The 23,476-nt window shown below is 37.3% G+C and overlaps 1 protein-coding gene across 6 annotated transcripts in view; it reads left to right on the forward strand.

The window, feature by feature from the left end:
• rabgap1l (RAB GTPase activating protein 1-like) overlaps nt 1-23,322 on the forward strand; it is a 90,171-nt gene extending 66,849 nt beyond the window's left edge. For 2 of the 6 annotated variants that reach the window (XM_026235849.1, XM_026235851.1), the window contains exons 16-26: nt 910-1,035; nt 3,363-3,506; nt 5,642-5,683; nt 10,812-10,940; nt 17,074-17,166; nt 19,264-19,374; nt 19,444-19,548; nt 19,640-19,723; nt 20,895-20,966; nt 21,040-21,237; nt 22,073-23,322. In XM_026235849.1, the coding sequence (XP_026091634.1) occupies nt 910-1,035; nt 3,363-3,506; nt 5,642-5,683; nt 10,812-10,940; nt 17,074-17,166; nt 19,264-19,374; nt 19,444-19,548; nt 19,640-19,723; nt 20,895-20,966; nt 21,040-21,237; nt 22,073-22,207 (1,239 nt within the window). In that variant the 3' untranslated portion in view covers nt 22,208-23,322. Of the gene's footprint in view, nt 1-909; nt 1,036-3,362; nt 3,507-5,641; nt 5,684-8,341; nt 9,707-10,811; nt 10,941-11,092; nt 13,488-17,073; nt 17,167-17,249; nt 17,974-19,263; nt 19,375-19,443; nt 19,549-19,639; nt 19,724-20,894; nt 20,967-21,039; nt 21,238-22,072 lie in introns of those variants that run through there. The other 4 variants (XM_026235852.1, XM_026235853.1, XM_026235854.1 and 1 more) reach the window with 4 other exon arrangements.
• The last annotated feature ends 154 nt before the right edge of the window (nt 23,323-23,476 follow it).

A 23,476-nucleotide genomic window follows, 5' to 3' on the forward strand; every position in this document is an offset into this window, starting at 1 on the left:
CATTACACAGATAATTATTGAAATAAACATATTAAAGCCAAGTAAGTCTTTAAGTTTAATTATTTAACTGCTCCATACATACATTTTAGAGACTTCAAGTAGTTTTATTCATTTATTATTCATTTCATTTAATATTATTAAATGTTTACTTTCTGTATTTGAATTTATTTTTGGGAGACTAACCCAAAAATACAACATTACACAAACGCAGGCTTTCCGATTTCAAAATGTGTGAATTTATGCTGCAAAAAGAGGTACATGTTCTCTTAGCAGGCATTATGTAAACTTCCTTTAAGGTCAGTTTTATCTTTAAGCTCAACTGCTGTGCTAGTAAATCAGCAGTTTGAAGAGTTTTTGAGACTAAATAATAAGTGTAAATAGAAACCTACCTCATTGTGCCTTATCTTTGACTTTTTGAGGCTGTTATTGAGCTTATAGTAGGTGGAGAGAAACAGGAAGCGAGTGTAGGACATTGATGAAACGGTTAATTCCATATTTAATTAAAGCGAGGGCTGAATAAGATGGTGTTTTTTGTTTTTCTGTGATGCCAGCTCTTATGGAGCTTGATATTAGAGTGCGTTTGGGGATTTCTATAATGTAGTATAAGTGTCTTTCTCGTGGCCTTGCCCAGGAAGCTCAGGAGCTGTCAGGAATATTAATGACGGAGCCCGTCTTCCTGTAGGAGCCTATTGAGCTCGGGACGCACACGCTGTCTGTGTGATTTAATACCCAGCTCTCTGTCTGTCTCGCTCTCCATCTCAGAAACACAAACAAACTCTGATAGCATCACTGTAGACTGCCATAGACCGTCTAAACATCACGGGTTGGTTGTGGTTATTAAGCCCTATTCACACAGAAAGCATTTGCATCTGAAATATCATGGCAATATCTCTCGCTTTTTCTCTTTAGATGCCCGAGGAGCAAGCTTTCTGCGTGCTGGTGAAGATCATGTACAACTACGGTCTCCGAGAGCTCTACAAAAACAACTTTGAAGATCTTCACTGCAAGTTCTACCAGCTTGAGCGTCTACTGCAGGTTTGGCTCTTGAGTGTTTGTTAAAGGAATCGTTCACCAAAAAGTTGAAATTTGCTGAAAATGTACTCAAAATGTACATCATTCTTTCCAAGATTTAGATGAGTTTGTTCTTTATCAGAACAGCTTTGCAGAAATGTAGCATTACATCACTTGCTCACCAATGAATCTTCTGCAGTGATTGGGTGCCGTCAGAATGAGTGTCCAAACAGCTGATAAAATCATCACAGTAATCCACACTCCAGTCTATAAATTAATGTCTTTTGAACTGAAAAGCTGTTTGAGCCCTTTACCCATAATATTGCTTTTTCTAGTGTAAAGGTCGTCGTATCTGAATCAGGAGAGAAATATGCACAGATCAAGCACCATTTAAAACTGTTCTAAAGAAATATGTTGGTGGATTTTGATTTGAGAGGACAACAGAGGATGGACTTTTTCACTGGAGGAAGCGTTGTTTCTGATTATGAACTGGTATTTTGGCCGGAAGCAATTGTTAAAGTTAAAGCACTTTCATGATGGATTTGTTTCTTATAAATGTGTTTCTTTTGACTTCACTTGACAACTGATGGACCGGCGTTGTGTGGATTACTTGTGGATTATTGTGATGTTTTTATCAGCTGTCTGGACTGTCATTCTGACGGCACCCATTCACTGCAAATGATCCACTGGTGAGCAGGTGATCTAATGCTAAATATTCCAAATCTTTTCCCTAGATCGTGGATGGCTAGTACATTTTCAGCAAATGTTTTTTTTTTTTTTTTGTAAACTATGCCTTTTAGAGATTGTATCGCACACTGTCTTATACACCCCTTGTCAGGCCGTACTTGTGCGTCTCAAGTGCAAGCGGTGGCCCTCTTGTAAGCTAGTAGACCTAATGCACTGGAAAATGGGTTTTAATTTTGTGGTGAAATGCAATTAGGCCTGAAGTAGCCCTCTTTCAGTGCTAAACCCAATCCGGTTAGTATCTACTAGGAGTGTTAGCATCGATCACATATTACGTGCCGTACAGCACTATCTGGATGAATTCCCATCATCATTTACTTTGCATGTGTTAACCCAACCCTCCCACCTCTCCAGTCTAACAGTGCAATCTAAAATATTCACTCTGGAGCTCCGGCTCTTTTGTGATGCTAATTTAAGATGTGCCTGTTTAGATATCAGTTACCTCTTTGATTTATTCTCTTCCTAGTCTCTGAATTCATAGTGTAATTTTCTTTTTGAGGCAAGCATCACGATTGCTTTTTCTCATACTTCATTTGAAACCTCTAATTTGCATTTAATTTGTCCTGCACCATACTTCTTGTAGACATTTCCTTAAATTGTGTAGCTGGTTGAAGAGAGGTGATGTATTATTTATATTTAATTTAATTAAATGTTTATGTATTTTTAATCTTTTTTTTTTTTTATATATATACATTTTTATTATTTATTATTATTTTTTCCCCCTGGGCTGTAGAGGTCTGAACCTAACAAGTTTTGTTTCGATTCCAAAGTGTTTTTTGTGAAGTCCTCAAATGTTACTAGATGAGTAGTGATTAAGTGTATCTTAGGCAAGAAAAGAAGTGTTTTCTCCGTTGTGGGTTTTCCCACTGCATTGTTGAAGAAACTTTTACTTCATCTTTGTTATTTCTGTATTGCCTCAGCAAGGCACTGAACCTTTCTCTATTGATACTTCACAAAACACAAAACAAGCACATTCTCATGAACTCAGCAGCACAAATAGATCAAAACACACGTAGGTCTTTGAATTATTAGCTATTGTTTGTGTAATGTGCTTTATAACTGCACTCTTGACCCTGTGCTATAGTCCAGTAGTCTTACACTCCCAATAGAAATGGTTTAAAAGCTTGTGGAAAGAAAAGGGTCATTAGTCTATTGTTCTTTTTGTCTGGAAATATGTCTTGCTCAAGTTCCTTCACTTCTGCTTTAAAAAAAAAATATATATATAATCTGAATAACCCTAACAGATCAAAAAAAAAAAAAAAAAAAACATGGCTCAACGGCAACAGGCAGAAATGCAATAGGAGACTTGGGCATTACCTGAGACGCATCTTTCTGTGTGCACTTTGTGCAGAACACTGAATGGAGTTGCTATTTGCATCTTCTTGTGCTTTAAAATTAAATTGGCAATGCTTAAAACGTGTGCAAATGATAAACTTTCATGACGAAGCTGTAGTAGCCCGATCAGGCCAGTGACGAATCTCTCATCTTTCATGCTGGCCCTGGGCAATCAGGCAGTCCTAATTGTCGAGCCCTTTAAACTAATTATAATGCATATTTCTTGCCCTTGCACTAACTGTCCCTGTTTCTCTCCTCCTCCCTCTTTCCAGGAGCAGTTGCCTGACCTGTGGTCTCACTTCCAGGACCTGAACTTAGAGGCCCATATGTACGCGTCCCAGTGGTTCTTAACGCTGTTTACTGCCAAGTTCCCTCTCTGCATGGTCTTCCATATCACTGACCTGCTCTTGTGCGAGGTGATGCATCTTCCTCCTATCACAAAATTACGTTTAACCAATGAGAAGTTACTGGGGGTGTGGCTAGCTAACACAACATAAATAGAAACCGAGTTTAGAAACATGGGTGCTATAGTTTAAAGTAATACTTTACAATAGGTTTCAATTCACGAACACGAGTCAGCATTTACTGATTGTTCCTGTTAATCATATAAATGTAAATACACTTTGCATTCTGCATTTGTTCAAAATACATTAAAATGAATCTATGCAACTTGAAATGTTAATAATGTAATATTATATGTACTAAATTTACCTAAACCTAAATTGGAACTGGTCTTTTTTAGTTCATGATACTTAATGCTAATAATTAATAAAATCAGGGAAAATGATCAAATCCATAAAGAGTAATGCAAAATTAGAAATGTGATCTCTACAGGATAATAAATATTAAAATATTACACTTTGTATGTATTATACTTACACTAAAGATAAACTTAAGGGATTTAATAACCATGTCATTAAAACATTTTTTAAATGCATTTCTTTTCTGGTTAAATAAATATTGAAGTTGGGTTTCCAGTAGCACATGAAACTGACAGAAAGTTCAGTTGTTTCTAAACTTCTTGAACTTGTTAGATTTCCCAGAGCAAGCGTCTTTGACTTCTCAGAAATAGGCTTTGTGTCTTTCCAAAAGAAACGCTTCGACCTTTCTGCTCCTCAGAGAGCATTTCCTTTTTTATATATCACTTTTCTCCCCTTTTCCTTTCATTCAGCGTCTGTGGTAGCCTGAGGCAAGACAATTAAAAGTTTCCTCAGCCTGTCTCAGTCAATGAATCGCATGATGAGAATCTGTTCGATGCTTGTGAGACACCCCTCTCTCTCTTTCTTTAGTTCATTTCTAATTCATTTAGTGCTCCGTCCTCTTTTGAGGCTCAGGCTCGACTGTTAAGTAACTCATAGTGATCGTAGTCTTTCTTATTCATGAATCTCTCCCTATTCATATTTACATTTCAATTTATTTATATTCAGTTTTTTTGCTTCTTCAATATACACTGTTCTAAAGAAGCTTTAAAATCATCCCATCTAATGATATTGGGCACAAAACCAGAAAGCATTTTCTCTCTTTGGCAAGCTCTAAGCTGATTGGCTAATTTAAACAACTTCCGGGATTAAGGGCACGTGGGATTTATTATCAGTCAGGTTCACAAGGTACATTTAGTGTTATAGTGAAATTTACCCAAATGTTCCCTCAAGAAACCTCTAAAAATAACACATCTTGGTACTTATAGAAAAAATCTAAGTAATAATAAAAGTACTGACCCCAAACTATTCCCAGTAGTTAATGCAATTACTGCAATTTTCAAACTGCTATGCTAATTCCTCAAGCTAATGAAGAATGAATTGCTCAGGTTGTTGTATATTGCTTTGCTTGACGTAAATGTAAATACTGATAGTTTTGCTCGTATAAATTCTAACAAGCAATTATAGTTTTCATATTTCATGTATAACCAGAGTGTTCAGATCCCAAGCCAAATAGTAAAGTCTTATCACTCCCTCAACAAACACAAACACATGCAGGCACATCATCTCCCACAATTTCCATTTAGCCCCCTAGCGCCATCTAGGGTCTGTCAGGGAGAGCTAGCCTCTGCCTCTGTTATTATTAGAGAACGCAGGATATTTTTAGCTCGGTGTTGCCATGTGAAAGGGTTGTCTTCGTGATGCTCAAGACAGGTGTTTCCATGCGGAGCTGACTTCAGCATTGCTTCCCCGCACGCTACTGCGATGCCACCTGCTCCCCCCTGACACACACACACACACAGCACCTCCATCCTTCACATCCACCTGCCTGTCAGTCAACCTGAGCATGTGCGAGGGAAATTGTTTGCCTCTTCCTCCAGCTTCTGCCAATCCCACACATTTGAGCTCTTTGTATGATTCGAGCTATTTTAGGAGATGCAAATGCGCTCGACATTCCCATCGTTAGTAGAGCGCAAAGACAGCATTACAGCTCCTACGAACCATTTAAATGAAATTGTATCGTCTTTATTACAGTAAAACACCTTTGTATGTGCGTTTTGCACTTCCAGGCAGTTTGACTTTCAAAGATAGGATTCTGTGTATGTCATTTTTGTGTTTCATTGTCTTCACAGGGGTTGAACATCATCTTCAATGTGGCACTGGCTCTTCTGAAGGTACTGCACCTCACCATGATATATTTCCGAAAAATCTGGGAAATTCTCAACTGTGGTTTACAGGATGGGGAAGTTAGGGGAAAGTAATTTTTGATAATAATTTGAATTATCTTTGTATTATTAGTATTTGTTTAGTTTTTATTTTTATTTTAAGTAAATTGTTCATTTTTATTTTAAATGTAATAATTTTGATGTCATTTATCATATTTATTAGTTTTTTCTTCATAGCTTTATTTTTTTTTCCAGTTTTAGTCATTTTAATACTTCAACATTATTTCAAATTTTCATTCACGTAATTTTGTTTTTATTTCTGCTTTATTTTAAAACGATTGAAAACAGATCTCAGTAGTTTAAATTGTATTTACCAAGTGACGAGTAATGAATTAAGTAACGAATTTCATATGTTAAAATCAAATATGTGTGAAATGTTTTTAGTACCACAGCTCTGCAGGTAAAAAAGCAAACTATTGAGTGTGTGTCCCTCTGCTGGTCAGAAGAAATATTGCCTTATTTTTTCATCCAAATCTTTGCATGCAGATGTTCAGATATTTCTGGTTTCATAGGTTTTGCTATGAGTAATTTTAAAAAAGAAACTGATAAAATTAAAAAAAAAAAAATATATATATATACACACACACACACACACACACACACACACACACACACACACACACAGACACACACACACTCTCTACACATAGAGACATTGGTTAGGAGGTGCTGTGTAAACAGGAAATAACCTCAATTTATCATTTTTCCTGCAAACTTTTCTAACCGCAAATGGCATCTTTCTTTTCATTAGATGCATTGGCTCGTTAACACAAACTAATAAGAAAGTTGATCTGAGCCATATGGCTGCTGTCCGAGTGATGTATGCATGTGTTTGGGTTTGTTGTTGTGGTGTTATTGATCATCAGCAGCACGATGGATGACACAGTATGCAGCTGTGGGTCATTAACCCAGTAATGCCACTATAGCTGTATTAATGCAGCACTGTTCGTGGTGCATTAGGACTATAATACAGTTACAGATCACATTTGGGAAAAAAAAAATGCTTTTTTTTAATACTTTTTGGAACAAAATCCACCTATAACCACCAAGTATTTTGCTAGTTTCTATTAGTGGTTTTGAATATATTCAGCTTCCATTACGATTCAAAGGGCAGTTTGTCATTATCTGCTGGCCAATTCTGTCGGCTGCGAAGCTTTCCAACAGCATTCTCAGCACAAATACATTAGCTTCATCCACAATGCCACACCTTTGTGTAAGCTGCAATGGCAGAATGACAAAATGGAGCTAGAGCTAGAGCGGACTGCGCTGCCCTGAATGTGTCTGAGCTAACCTATGGAGGAGATACGGACATATCCACTGATTTAATGTGAAGAAATACTCCACTTCCCTGTTCTGTAATTACACTAGATGTGAGAACCAGCTTTGCCAGCTCCAGGTGTTTATTGAAGAGGAACTATGAAGGTTTTTGTAGTGAAACTTCACATCTCAGGGAGATTAGATGTACTAGACTAGATTGACACAAGCATGATTATATAATTTGTCATGTTGAAGACCAACAATGTTTTACGTAGTTACTTATGACAAATGTCCTCTCATGTCATTATTTATATTGTTGCAAAACAATGTGTATTGTGAAAAGCGCTTTACAAATACGTGTGACTTCACTCCTTAGGTGCATGTTTAAACACAAGTGTGTAGGATTTTTTTTATACTCACTTAAATTTTTGTTTCCAGCTTTGTTCCTTTTGTTCCATATACGTGTGTGTGTATATATATATATATATATATATATATATATATATATATATATATATATATATATATATATATATATATATATATATATATATTCATTCTTTCATTCATTCATTTATACACACACATATAGTATTTTTTCTGTCACATGTAAATCTAAATATAAATATGGCTTGATAAATCATCTGATCTAATATTTTTATATTTGTGTCTAAATAGGCCCAACTGACAAAATTTTTTGTTTTGTATTGTTTTGTTTTTTTAAATAGAAAAATTCTCAAAAGCCACTGCGCTTTTGCTCCGAGAACCCAATAATATATTTGATGACTGTTTAGTCGTTTTTTTTATTTTATAAAGTATTACTGGTGCCCACATGGAAATGTGTGTGGAAATGTATATATATATATATATATATATATTTATTTATGTATGTATTTATCTATATTCAATCTAAATATAATATAAAATATAAATTATAACAAAAAAAACTAAATATGAACACATTGTCCTAATGCATCTGAATGTTATTTTCAATCATTTTTCTCAGTTGCAATTCTGATTATATTTTTATTACTATAATCCAGTATTACTCATTTATTTATTGTTGTCCGAGCAAATCTTTGAAATAAATAATATACTATTATTTTTTAGCTATTTTCTTAAAGTAAAAAATTAAAATCCTTTCTATTATTTGGTATAATATAAACCGTTTTCTTGACAGGTTTTGTCAATGTGTGTTTTTTGTATTTTGCTCACCGATTAAATTGTAATGCTAGTGAAATAAAGAAATATTATTGTTCGCGTGTTCTCCTATTTTCCCACCAGTTTAAATTGAAACCGAAGAAACCGGTGGAATCAGGTGGACAGAAGTTGATGTGAATGTGCGTGTGAGGAAGCAAGAGATGTACATTAATAGAGACAGAGAGGAGCTAGAGGGGGGTGCACTGCCTCGCTCCTATTGGCTAACCATTACGACATTCTCCCCGAAGGCTCCCAAACCCCCTCCTCCTCTCTCTCTCTCTCTCTCTCTCTCTCCACACCCCTCCATCTCGCGCTCTGTTTCTCCACATGTGCCCCTGTCCGTTCCTTTAGCGAGCATCCAGCAGCAATTAGCATTTAGCATGAGTTGCATTGGAGCCTCGGCCATGTCCACTGTCCATTCGTCCATGGTTTCCTGTTCCCTCGCAATGCCCCTCCTATCTTCCTCTCCTCCTCCCTTTCCACCACTCTGCCACCTTTTCTAGCATCGACAGCATCTCTGAGCATCTCTCTCTCCACATCTTTCCCTGCTGTTGGAAAGCAAAGCACAGAAGCCACTGGAGCTGGAGTAGCGAAGGCCGGAGGATGAGAATACCACAGCCTCCACCAAGTCTCGCATCTCGCTTCCTTCATCCCACACTTGGACGTTCTGGCACCTTTTGGATAGTTCTGGACCTCGGCAGGATGACGGAGCTGGCAGACTCTCGACTGAACAAGAACAAGGAAATAGCTTGACTCCGACTTTACAGACTTTACAGAATCTACATGACGACGACTCAACTTCGTCTTGTTTCCACCTTGATTCGAGACCCTTTAAAGACGAGCAAAACACAGAAGACGTGCTGCACGTTGTCTGTCTCAACAGCACCACGCGACTCTCCTCCTGCCTGTTGCCAGGCAACAAATTGCAAATTTGGGATTTCGGGAGGAGCCGGCCAATGATAAACCAGAATGGAAGCGTATTTCTTCGTTGAAGCATGTCAAACCACTTTCGGTTTGCTTTGGTTCTGGCGTCTTTTAAACTAGGCGTGGTCTCCGATATTGTTTACATTGCAGACCCAAAATGGATCAATGCAAGTGTGAATCTGCTCTCCAGTTTTTGATGCCACATACTCAGGCTTGTCGAATCATGATCGAATGACACCGTCACATTTGCAGAGACTGCTTTAGCGCTACCGAATCAACTGCCTGGACTAGGTTTCCCAAGATTGGACACCGTCTTGTTACATCAACGTGGCTGACTCCAAGTCAGCCCCAGAGCCTCCATGGGAGGACGATGCTGGGGATTCCCAAGGAGCCCAAGAGGCTCTTTCACCTTTGACCCCAGAGAGAGACTTGACTTCAGCGCCTCTATGGGCTCAGATACCACCTGCTGTGCTGAGGCTGGAGGAAGGGGGCGCTGGAGAGGACAAGGGTGGGCTGGTCAATGACTGTACTGATAGAGTCATGGGGTTGCTGGGCATGGGTCACCGCCTGTTTGTGCCCCGACTGCTGGCGGTGAGGGGCAGCTGCTGCAGAAATAGGCCTTCTTCATGTCTGTTTATGTTATGTGTGTTTATATGTGGCTCATGTGTGGCCTTTGTATGTGTTTATGTAGGAAGCGTGTAGCTGGCATTTATTTGTCATTCTGTTGAAGGCAATTTTGTTTCAAAGTGTTACTTTGCCTTTTGTATTTAAAAACTTTTGTTTTAAGTGTTCAAATTTATGTAGTTCTTTAATACCGTAAGTTCACTTGCAGCATACAAATTATTTAATATTTATTTTTAATGTTTTTAGTTATTAATTTATTTGTTTGTTTGTATATTTATTATATTTTATTGATAATGCTTTTGATGACTTGCGTTCACTCAGCATGTTCTTTTGTTTTTAAAATGGTTTTATTTGTTTGTTTGTTTTTTAAGAATGCTTTGATGCCCTCATTCACTTGCATATAAACTTTTCTTTTTTATTTTTAATGTACTTTTGGTTGTTTTTTTTATTTATTTAATGCCTTAACCTGCAGCATATAAAAAATTTAAGGTGCTTTTATGCGTGTATGTATTAACTGTAATCCTTAAGTGAACTTGCAGCACACAAAGCAGTTTTATTATATAAATGTTATGATATATTTAATTAAATAAACATGCTTTGATGCCTTAGGTTTACATGTAGCATACATGTTAATTTTGTTTTTATGTTTTTATTTATAAGTTCAGTTGCAGGAAACAATGCATTATTTTTTACTTTTAATGTATAATTATTTTCTTTTTTTGTTTGCAAAGTGCAGATTAACATTTGGTTTAATACTATTAGTTATTTTGGCTATAGAATAAAGTAATTATTAGCTTTTCACTATTGGGCAGTTTTTCAGTATTGGGAGAAATGAAGTTGTACTGTGCAAATCTTAGTCTCACTCTTGTTGTGATTCAATAGATGGATTTAAATATCTGATTTATGCTCAAGCAACATAACATCTGTCATGTGGCTTTGTCAGGTTCACAAAAGGCCAATGCAAACATAAATGAGGAAAATAATCACATAGCAAGTTCCTCTTCAGGTATTTTATCAGGTTAATTTTACTGAAATGACCCTAAACCAGTTCTGTTTTTCTGTTTGCATGCAGACCTCCAAGGAAGACTTGCTTCAAGCCGACTTTGAGGGTGCGCTGAAATTTTTCCGGGTCCAGCTCCCAAAACGCTACAGGGCGGCAGAGAATGCTCAGCGTCTGATGGAGCAAGCTTGCAATATCAAGGTAAGAAACAACTCCAAACCTCTTTTAAGGCACTGTCAGAAACTGGGCATTTCTTAATATATATCATTTTGTTTTAGCCTTTCTTTTTCTATTCTGTTGATTTTAAACAAAAAACCAACCATAAATATTATTTTTAATTTGAATGTTTTAATGATTTATCTACTTCTTGTTTGTTTGTGCTTTGAAAATGAATGAGTTTTCAAATTGCTTGGCTTATAGTGCTGAGGTGTGCTTTTAGTTGTCTGTTCAGTTGGATTTATGGCAGATGATGAAATGGGTGGAACCCTATGCACTAATGTTGAAAGAGTTAATTATGTAATCCCAGGTCACTTTTGCATTGTTTGAGAAATGTGAGGCGCTACACCACAAAGCTAGCTTACAGTTATTCACAGAATGCAGAGACCTTGTCTGGGTTTCAAGACTCCATTGAGTCAAGGTGGAGTTAAGACTCAAGGATAAATACCCACAATTCTCTGCCTCAAACCCATTCCACAAGACTTTTTCTATTTTTGTTGGAGGAGGGGTGGTATTTATTTATTTGTGTGATGTTGAGTTTGCATTTCGGGTGGGGGGTGAAGCATGTCCCAATTATATTTTAATTAGATTGACTCTGTGGTACCATACTCCCTACTTTTAATTTTTTTTTAAGTGTCTTGTGCACTGTGCTATGTTGTTTATTATATGTGACTGGACAGAGAACCATGAATTTGGCAGATATTAGGACCCAGCGAGGGAGAAATGAGAAACCAGAGAAGGGAGAATCACTCTGTGGGAAAGCAGCACCTGAGTGAGGTGATGTAACAGGTGCATTCATCAACAAATCAGCAGAAAGAGAGCAGCTTCATTTTATGCCTGAATCATGTGTCTGTAGAATCATTATCCTTTGTTTTTCCTTTGTATGGCACTTTCAACTCCCTACAATCCACACCCACCTCCATGCACCCTTGATCCACGTCTCCTCCACACCCTAACGGGAGGGATGTGTTTATACCTGTGGCATTTACGCCACAGACTTCATTTGGACTACTTGCGTTTTGCCCAGGTCTGTTGTTATTGCTCCTTTGGAGAGAAGACCATAAGCATAAGCTGATTCTTCTTATTTTTTCAACTGGATTTTCTCGACATCTTGCCAAGTGGTGTTTTGCCCATGTAAATGAGTTCTGCACCGTCATTGCTGCCAGCATCTGCGTTGACCACGCCTCATTGGCGCCCATGTTCGTGTGTGTACTTAGTCACACTTTCCTCTTTATCTTATGCAAACAAAAGTGAAAGACAGACAGGAGAGCAGATCAATGAGATGTTTCATCAAAAATCAACGCTAAAAATGGACGAATAAAGACGTTTAGACTGCCATTCAACCTCAAAACTGTTATTTTTATCCTCACCGTCTCTGATCTTGTTAATTCCTAGAAGATTCTGCCACTTGGATGACGAGTTTACTTGTTTTATGAGACAGCTGTGAGGGAGGAGACTGTGTAGCAAGGACAGGAAGCCTTGTTGCCGTATCTCCATATCAGACCTGGACACCAGACGCCACACACAGACCATGAAGCTGTGCACAGATTGCTTCTTCCACCCGTGATCCCAGACGTTTCCAATCACATGTGCAAGAAGAGGAAATGCAGAGTGGTTGTTTCTCTTTGAAATGGTGTGAATTTAAAGAGGATCTAGTCTCCGGGGGTAATACGCTTACAGGGTGATGGAATTCAAAGGCACCTGCTTGCATCGAAAGCACAAGCTGTACGAACTTCCCACTCTGTGGATTACGAGCCGAATTCCAGATTTCACATCCTCTTGATACTGAAAGAGGACTTAATCGAAAGAAGACGTACTTTGAGAGTGGAAACAGCTTAGAGGAATCAGCCTTGGAGAACTCTGACCACATGGCATCTCGAGTCCTCGGCTTGTAGATGTTTGCATTTGGATACTTATTAAACCAGGAACAAACCCACTTTATTTCTCTTGGGAGGAAAAACGAGACCCGATGAGAAGATTAAGAGAGAATCACCAGGGGAGTTAGAAGACCCCATTGAGAATGTCTGACAAACCTTTTCCGCTTGTCTGGCTCTTCAAATTTCCAGTGGTAACTACCACAGTCCTTGAGACTAAGTGTCATCACTGCACAACTCTTTTTGCAGTTTAGCAAGTCAGCAGACAAACACAGCGTTTCTACTCTTTGGAGGAATTGAGCAGGATACACGATCCTTGGAAGACAAAACCAGGTGTTTATGCAAGAGCGAGAGTGTGTTCCTCTGTGGTCCGTCCCCCCCGTGTTTATTTCCCGCCTCAAGGGGCCGGCTCTCATCTGTAAAGAAACTTGTCAGCTGGTCTCGACAGATTTTTCAGCTTTCTTCTCCTCATTTCCTCCTCCCTCCCTCCCTTGTTTCTCAAAACACACCTGTCTCGCTCAGTGCTCCTCGCAGAAACTTTGCCAAGATGATGCAGGAAGTGTCGATAACGGTGGCTTACGACGCTCATGTTATCAATCAGATCAACGAGGAGGATTTCTTCGCCAGTCTGGTGGCTGACTCCAAACCCAAACCGGTGGTGAGTCTCATTCAAAAACGGTTGTTTCTGCTTTCAGGAATCGACAAGAATATCATCTAGTCTTGTTGTGCTCTCTGAGCTTATTGGTTTGATACCATCTAACGCTTCCTGCTCTGTGAGAAATGTCCTGTAATGAAGTTACAGAGCTCTACAATTTTCCCCATTATGTCTTTATTCCAAGGAATGCCAACTTGGAGCTGAAAATACTGTGTGTGTGTGTGTGTGTGTGTGCTGGTAAGATGATGAACGTTGTGTTTAGTAGCAAGCAATTGGTTGCCAGCCTAATGCAATTTTGCATGTTATGACTCTCCTTTTCCCTCAAGTAGATGTTTTGAATACTCAGATGAGCCTAGTGACCTGAATATTCAAACATTGTCCATTCACTGGCAATCGCACTGGTTTGACAAATCCGATGAATCAAAATGAAGGTTTGCCGGTTTTAAGTTTTTGCCATTTGTAGTTTAGTGTTAAACAGTTCTGTGGCCATTTTTTAGCTGTAAAAGATGATAGGAAATCACTCATTCTGGTATCGAGATGTTTCCGTTTGTGTATATTCACGTTTGTAGGAAACAACGTGTGCTGTTAATGTCAACGTGAATGGAAAATAAAGATCAGCTACTCATTCGTACCCATGTAGGTGTTTTAAATGTATATAAAAACGTCATTTACACCAACCACTTTTGTGGAGGTGAAACCTACTGGATGAACTTTTCATATGTATATGACTGTGAGTGTTAAACCGAATGAACGTTCGTGCCGAGAGCTTGACTTCCATGTTGGTTGTGCAATCTCAACCTGTCATTTTGTGGTCTGTTTCTACGCAACACATCCGGGCTGAGTGTTCATTTAAGATCTCTTCATCTAATGATGGCTGGCCTCTATCTGCACGACTGTCTGATTAATAGTCTGATGCTTATTCCTATTTACACTTCCTTTTTTTTTCTATAAAGAATCTCTAACCCTAATCTTAAGTATTAAACTTTGGCGCATTTCATCTGGCGGACGATGATGTTTGTCTGATGAGCGATAAAATTGACTTTCTAAGAGATATTTAGACATCAGAGTATCAGAGTTTTTTTTTTCTTCTAGTAACCTCCCAGAATTCTCTAAAAACCACCTAACAACCAGCCAGAACACCATAGCATCTACCTAGCAACCATACAGATCTCCCTAGCAACCACCCAAAACAAAACAAAACACGCAGATTTCCTTAAAAACCACCCAGAATAGTGTACCGTCTGCCTAGCAACTACCCACCCCCCTAGCAACCATGCAGAACACCTTAACAACCACCTAGCAACTGTATTCCCTCTTTTCTCTTTTTCCTTGTCCTGATGTTATCAATTGTTTCCTTATCCTCCTCGTTCACTGTGCTCTAAAGGTTTTGTATCATGTTCACATTCCTCAAACAGCACAACGAACACTTTGTGCCGCAGTAGAAAGGCAAAGGTAGCTGTTTGAAGCCTTTTTTTCACAGGAAGAGACGTACGCTTACCCAAGCACAAGCTTTTGCCTTGTCATCGTTACAGCTGCAGTCCCAAAAACAAGCCTCCAGTGTCATTATGTCTTCAGTGATAACACAAGTGGTGTGTCAGTTTCTCGCTCCGATGATCCTCATCCTGAGGTCAGAGGTCAAATGCACTGTATGGTGCTGTGAGTTAAACTCAACAATGAGCTGCTGTTCAGAAGAACTGATGTCGTTACAGATAAGAAAAAAGGCTCCTTTTGTGTGTGTAAGACCCGAATAAATCGGAAACAGAATTTGGGAGAAATGAAATGACTTTCTCATGTGAGAACACTTTTTGCAAGTATGTTGTGTGGAAACCCCAAACGCCTGTTTTTTGGCTTCAAAATGCTGTGCTGGTTGGCAGTAAACATTTCTGCTTTCTGTGTGAGCAGTTTCAAACTCAAATGAAGAAACTAATTATGAAAGGCTTTATGAAGACTGATCCCAGTCTTGCTGAATGAAGATTGTAATAAACAAAGTCTCATGCAGTAAAGCGGCAGTAAACCCTAAAGAAGAGATCCCCTCAGGACTGGCTTGACTGAGCGCACTCCTCCCTCAGAGACTCCGTGCTAACTCTGGATGTGCCAACATAGCAACCAACATGAGCACTTTGCTTTTAAAGGCTCCTGATACAAACGGTTTGGGGTTTAGATTTTTTGTTGTTACGGAAATTTAGGAAAGGCTTGTGTCGGTTTTGTTTTTGAAGTTCATAGTGCTGCACAATGATGTTTCTTGATTATTAACTTAACAGATGTGTGAGAAAATAATCTATTTTGTGTGTTTGTGTGTGTGTGTGTGTGTGTGTGTGTGTGTAGTCTGTAGTTTGTCTATCTTGTCTGTCTGTCTGTGTGTGTGTGTGTGTGTCTGTCTGTCTATCCTGTCTGTGTGTGTGTGTGTGTGTGTGCATGTGTGTGTGTGTCCGTCTGTCTGTCTATCCTGTCTGTCTGTCTCTGTGTGTGTGTCTGTCTGTCTGTCTCTGTGTGTCTGTCTGTCTCTGTGTGTGTGTCTGTCTGTCTGTCTCTGTGTGTCTGTCTGTCTCTGTCTGTCTATCTATCCTGTCTGTCTCTGTCAATCCTGTCTGTCTGTCTGTCTCTGTGTGTCTGTATGTCTGTCTGTCTGTGTGTGTGTGTGTGTGTGTGTCTGTCTGTCTGCATGTCTGTCTGTCTGTCTGTCTGCATGTCTGTCTGTCTGTGTGAGTTAGGGCTGCACAATGTGTCGTTTAAGCATCGATATCGCGATGTACGAATCCACGATAGTCACATCCCAGGATGTGCGATGTAGGCTGTCGTAGTTGATCCGTTATTCATTACCTATATGGGCCAACTGCACCCCGGCTCTTGACGAATGTGATTAGCGGATTATTTGCACAGCTTAACCGTCATAGAGTGAAAGTTTATAATTTGCATGTGTTTTAAATCAGTGTGTCTATGACAGAGAGAGAGAGAGAGAGAGAGAGAGAGAGAGAGAGAGAGCGCAAGAGAGGGAGAGCAAGCGTTCACCGTCTTCAAACAACACAAGCGATGTCTTGCTCTCTCTCCCTCGCGCATATTAATCAATTGACACGATGGTGTCGATGTTTAAATCATTTAAAATGACAATGTAAGTGTGCTCACCCCATTTTTGTTTGTAAGAAAAAAATATATTAGATTTCATATCGCAATATATATTACAGAAAAATTTAATATCGCAATGTCATTTTTTCCCAATATCGTGCAGTCTGTGTGTGTGTCTAGTCTGTGTGTCTAGTCTATCTTGTCTGTCTGTCTGTCTGTCTGTCTGTCTGTCTGTCTGTCTCTGTGTGTCTGTGTGTCTATTATTTTGTATATAATATCAATACAAAGCAGATTCAAATTTATTATTATTGGTATGTATTAATATTATCAAGGTTTAATGTTCTAACCATTCAGCCGTTCCTCAAATATACATTTTAATACATTTAACATATTTTGCCAATTATACATTTTATCAATTAATGTCCCAAACATTTGTAAAAATGACATAATGACAGTGCTGATTGTGTTGTTATATCTACTGGTATACATTTTTCAGACCTGATCTCTGATTTCCTGTCTTCCTCAGGTGCCAACAAAGAAGCTAAAGAAGTTTGAGAAGGAGTATCAGTCTCTGAGAGAGAGCCAGCTGCAGCAGGAAGACCCTATAGACCGATATCAGGTAAGAAAGAACCTGATTTAGCTCCGCCTCCTCTAGTCCTCATCTTCACCTCCTACATTCATCTTCATCTCACTCTGTCTCAGTTCAGGACTGTGTAACGGGCCGCACTGGAAACCACAGACTCTGTTCGGCTCAGGGAACGAGAAAAACGCTCGCTCGCATTGTAGATTCTTGTTTTGTACGGCTGTTATTTTATAATTATTTTATATAATTATTGTTATTTTAAATAATTTATTTTTTTGATATTTTTATGAAGGAAAAGTGACTTTTTTTGTTTTTAATTTAAGTGCCATGTTTATTTTTTTTATCATAAAACACAGAGCAGCTAACATGCAGCTTTTTGGTTGTTTGTTTTTTTAGCATATTTGAGTCTCATGTTTACATCAACTGAAATGTAAGGCTTTTTTTGATCGTGTTTATTGAATGTATTATTCTTTTTTTACATTTTTAGATTTATGCTGTTCATATGAAAAAAAATTGTGTAATCCTAAGCTATCATTTTGACATTCAAATGGAAATAAATGTGCTTTCACAAGCATCGTGTAATGTTGAAAAACTAACCATACTATTAAAGGAAGCTCCATTACACAGTGGTTTCCTTGCTGTCACTTCCTGTTTACCCTCTCCCTCACTCAACTAACTAACCAATGAGATTCCCTCACTCACCGATTTAACCAATGAGCTGTGGCGGGGGGTGGAGCATGGACAGGCGGTGTTGTATTTGTCGGTCGCTGCTGGATGGGGAAGGCCTCTGCGGTTCTTGTTCTTGTGGGTGTAGTGTTGACTGTGGTTGGGTCTACGGTGCAGGTAAGCCTTCAGCCCACCAGCGCTCATCGGCTACTAACATCTGCCTGCATGTGTGTTCGACTCTCTGATCCGTTTGAAATGATCGCCTCAAGCCTTTCCATGTTACTTCAACTGCTGTGCACAGCCTAACCAGCGGTGTGTGTGTGTGTGTGTATGTGAGTGCGTGTGCTTGTTTGTAAATGGAAGGCAGATGACAGCTTTCCTCTTCCTGATAAGGAAATGTGTGTCATGTGAGGCGGTGGGAGACTCCCTGTGACTCTGCCAACTCTCTAATCAGGCAACGCAGAGTCACACTGTGGTCTTTCGTTGTGTTATTTCTCAAGAATGGATGTGAAATACTGGGCCTAGATCAGCACGTGATCTATAATTGTCGTTAAATATGACTCCTAGTCTCCTGTAGTGTCATTTATGTTATTTTTTTAGTAAATGCGCAGCTTTTTTGATGTTTCTTGCTTTTATTTAAGGGTGGAGGGGGCTGTATGTTAAATTATAAATTTTAATTCCAATTAATTTTTGTTTTTATATTTAACATTACTATTTTATATATATATATATATATATATATATATATATATATATATATATATATATATATATATATATATATATATATATGTATATATATGTGTGTGTATATATATATATATATATATATATATATATATATATATGTATATATATATATATTATAAGGAATAAAAATATGATATCTCTTTATTTTGTATTATTCTCTTTTTATTTTCTATATTATTTAGCATCTTTCTATTATTATAAAATATTTTAGAATTTTATATATTTTATTTTACTATATATTTTACTATATTAATACATTTTCTATATTAATTTAATTTAGTTTAAAATTTTCCCTAATATTTTTATTATGTATCTCTCTGCAAATTACATTTTTATTTTGTGTGTGTGTGTGTATATATATATATATAATTTTCTTTCTTTGTACATTTTTTTGCTCTCCATGCTGACCAGGTTAGCACACCGTGTAAAGGACAGAATATGTAAATCGTCCAAATATATTAAAGCATCTCATGGAATAATTTATTTAAATTGTTATATACCATTTTACTTTGTTGCATTTATGTTTTGCAAAGTGGCGGATTTTACACAATCATGTTATTTCCTAGACCTTTGTTTTGCTTCCATGTGAGTGATCGGGGGAATTCGAGTCTGTAGCATGTGCAAAGCTGGCCTTGCAGTCTTCTCAGTCTCTGTCTGTAAATCTGCACGAGTTCCCCACCATAAGGTAATAACTGAACCGTCTCTATGTCCCTACAGAGAGAAAACCGGCGGTTGCAGGAGGCCAGCATGCGTCTGGAGCAGGAGAACGATGATCTCGCCCATGAACTGGTGACCAGCAAGATAGCACTGAGGAATGACCTGGACCAGGTATTTCTACACTAGTTAACACACTTCACCTTTGTTTAAATCTTGTGTTAATTAGTGATGTGTTTTCAGGCGGAGGACAAAGCTGATGTGTTAAACAAAGAACTGCTCAACACTAAACAACGCCTGGTAGAGACCGAGGAGGAGAAGAGAAGGCAAGAGGAGGAGACGGCACAGGTACGAGGACCGAGGACTCAGATTGTCTCTGACACTTTCAAGTATTCAGTTTCACCTTTATGGATTGAACGATAACGTTTTTGCTTTTCAGCTGAAGGAAGTGTTCAGAAGAGAGCTGGAGAAAGCGGAGTCAGAGATCAAGAAGACCACAGCTATCATAGCCGAGTATAAACAAGTATGTCCCAGTGTCGCGTATAAATCTAGGAATCCCATAATGCCCAAAGTACACCCCACACATTCACTTCAGGACAAGATTAATATGTTCTAATAAATGAAAAAATATGTAGTTGTGCATAAAGATTATTGAAATGTGTTTTACAATAAAACATTATTTCAGTTATTCTAATTTCACGTTTAATTCAATGTAATTTGTAATTTGGATATTTGTAATGGGAGGTTTTTGGTCATTCCATTGTAATTATTTGTGAGTTTTATTAGGAATTTTCTAAATATTATTTGACTTTTGTAATTGTATTTACTTCATTTATTTTTCATTTGTGCCCTAAATCTCATAATTATGATCTTTTTATGCAATTTCGCTTTAATCTCATAATGATAACAAAAAAAAAAATTATATATATATATATATAATTTTTTTTTTGTTTTTTTTGTTTTTACGTAAACTTATTTTATTTTTACTAGTTTCAAAGGAAACATTTTCATTAAGTTTAACTTGAGGTACTAAAATAACTAATATTAAAACTGAAAATTTACGAAAGACTATATAAAAATACTACTAAAAAAATTCAACAAAATTATTAAAACAAACTCAAAATATTCAACTAATTTGCGGTCGATTAATCATAAATAATCACATCCAAAATCTGTGTTTACATAATATATGGGTGTTTACCGTATATATATATATATATATATATATATATATATATATATATATATATATATATATATATACACATATGTAAATAAATTGAAAAAAATATTTGCATATATATATATATATATATATATATATATATATATATATATATATATATATATATAATTTATATATTATATATTTAATTTTTATTTTATACAAATCTACATATATATATATTACATATATTTCTTAAGTATATACTGTAGATGTATGTGTGTGTGTTTATATATAAATGTACACAGTACACACCCATATATTATGTAAACAAACTTTTATTTTAGATGGGATTAATCATGATTAATCGATTTAGTCCTAATTCAAACTATTAATAAAACCTACGAGTCTCATTTTATACTAAATTAACTGCCTCAGGAATTTACACCCTTATTAACACTCCTTTGAGTATTTATTGTGACAGATAGATTATAATAAGGTCTGAAGTCTTATTTTCTGTTTGCGTTAGATATGTTCCCAGTTAAGTACGAGGCTGGAGAAACAGCAGGCGTCCACAAAAGAGGAACTGGATCTAGTTAAAGTGAGTAAATCATCTGTGCATACTCTTATATGACACGTTGAGCAGTGACAGTCAGTAGATGTTGTTCTTTCAGGCTAAAGTGATGGCGTGTGAGCGCTGTAGGGAAGTGTTCAGCAAAGACGGACCCCTGCAGATCCCGGCGGTGAGTCAGGACAACCGGGACACGGACCTGGACGAGGAGAAGGACTCGCTGAAGGCCCAGCTCAGAGAACTAGAACTAGAGCTGGCACAAACCAAACTCCAGCTGGTGGAGGCCAAGTGCAAGATCCAGGTCAGACGTCACGGCATATAAAACAACATAGTGCTGTATAGATTTATAGATGCTGTTCAGCTGCTAATCAACTCATCAGCAGCAGGTAGACATTTGAAATCAGTGTTTTATAGATAGTTTGTATCTTACTACAATATACTGCCACATTGACGTTATGAGAATACAGTCGTAACATTATGAGAGCAGTGAATTTGTAACATTTTGGGAATAAAGTCATTGTTTTTAAAAGATATTGCTTTTCTTTGTGACTTCCCATAGTATTCAGAATTTTATAATTCTGACTTTGTTCGAAATGTAGGTTTTCATTTGCAAAATATTGCTATTATAATCTTGTAATGTTACAACTCTATTCGTGTAATATGATTTAAATCACATTATGACTTTGTTCACATACTTTTGCATGAATCCTATGTTTAGTTTATGCAAATTAGATATAAATTTTAATGTTATGACTGTTCACGTTATTTTTACTTTATCAAAATTTAATTTGGGATTTAAATCTCATGTTTTGACTGTTTACATAATTTTGCTTTAATCTTAATATTTTTATTATGATTTAAATCTCGCAATGATTTTATTCTCACAATGTTACGACTTTGTTCTTGTAATGTTTACTTTATTCTTGTAGTTTGGACTTCTTCCGAGTATTAATAATTCTCAAAACTTTTACTTTATTCCTGTAAATAACCTCTTACTTTCTTTTTTGTCACACTAAAATGCTGTTGTAATGTCTTAGCAAACAATCTTAGCAAACGAGTTACATATTTTAATAAGCCGTTTGCAGCGATGCCAGTTTACGGTTACTTTAATTTTGTTTCTTCGTGTACTGTAACAGGAGCTGGAGCATCAGAGGGGTGTTTTGATGACTGAGGTCCAAGCTGCCAAAAACTCCTGGTTCAGTAAAACACTGGGCTCCCTCAAGAATTCAGCCAGTAACCAGTCGCCCTCCTCGCCCAAAGAGGGCCAGTAGGACTCGCCAAGGGCTCAACTAAAGGGTAGAGGAGCGTGACCCGTCAACTCAGCCAATCGGAGTAGAAAACAAGCTCTAATGAACACTACTAGCAACCCAACATGGCAATGCAGTGCTCCCTCACAAGGACTAATGAACGACTTCCACATACACTTAACAGTCTGTTATGATTTCGTTAGCTTGTGCTGCCACCTACTGGACAGTAACAGTCATTATTCTAGAGATGGTTTATTTTTTCGCAGTCATTTCTAACAAGCAAGTACATAAACTACGATCTCTAGACCACAATTCAAAGGGTTTTTCCTTCTCAGAGGGAATACTGCATTCTGATAACTATTAAAAGTAAACAAGTTTCGTCATAAATGTGTATAACTAAATGTTGATTTTTATTTGAATCTTGTACAGTTCTGAACGAAAAGTGTTGCATTATTTTTTACGATTTTGAATATGAATGTGCTCTTTATAAATGTCAAATATGGAAAAGCACAGACAAATTGACCTTGTATCACATGACATTCCCTCCGTCCTGAAGGCTGTTGTGGCCACACAATATTAACCTGCCAAGACACTCATAGTGCTAATTTTATGTTATTTAACAGGTATACATGAGCCATTCGGTGACTGATGCCATGCAGAAATCAAGAACGAGTCCCATTATTTTTAAGGACAGAAGTAAACCAGATCGTGCAGATGAATCGTTTAGGTCAGTGTGACTTCAAAGCCATATCTTTGCTTCATTTTCCTCTGCTGTTCGTCAGACTATCCATATGAATAACCTTGTAAGTAGGGAAGTGAAATATTCTGCATGGCTCTTATTCACACTAACAAGTCAACATATTGTGACCACGCTTTATTTACACTGATGGAAACTGATTTAAAGACGCCAAACTAATTATACAAATGAAGAACGAGATGTCAGTTGAATATAAACTAATAGTGCTGTCCTGTGGGTTTCTACGGATGGTTACAGGTGTTTTTATATATCATAATCTTCAGGACAGACGACATTGCTTCTGTGCGTCTGGTTTATTGTCGGTTCATCCGTTTTCATTGTTCCAGCCTGCTGATGTCTGTCTAATTACTATCTGACAGTAAATATCTGGTTCTTGATCCTATGTTTGACTACGAGTCTGCTTCATTTGATTCACACCTTTGGTTTAATAAACAGTAACCGTAATTAATTTCTCAAGTCTGCATATTAGCATTTCTTTGTTTGTTTTTTCAGCATTTATATATTACATTTTGAACTGATAGACTTCATTTTATGGG

Source organism: Carassius auratus, chromosome 47 (genome assembly GCF_003368295.1).
Source record: "Carassius auratus strain Wakin chromosome 47, ASM336829v1, whole genome shotgun sequence".
Lineage (NCBI taxonomy): Eukaryota > Metazoa > Chordata > Actinopteri > Cypriniformes > Cyprinidae > Carassius > Carassius auratus.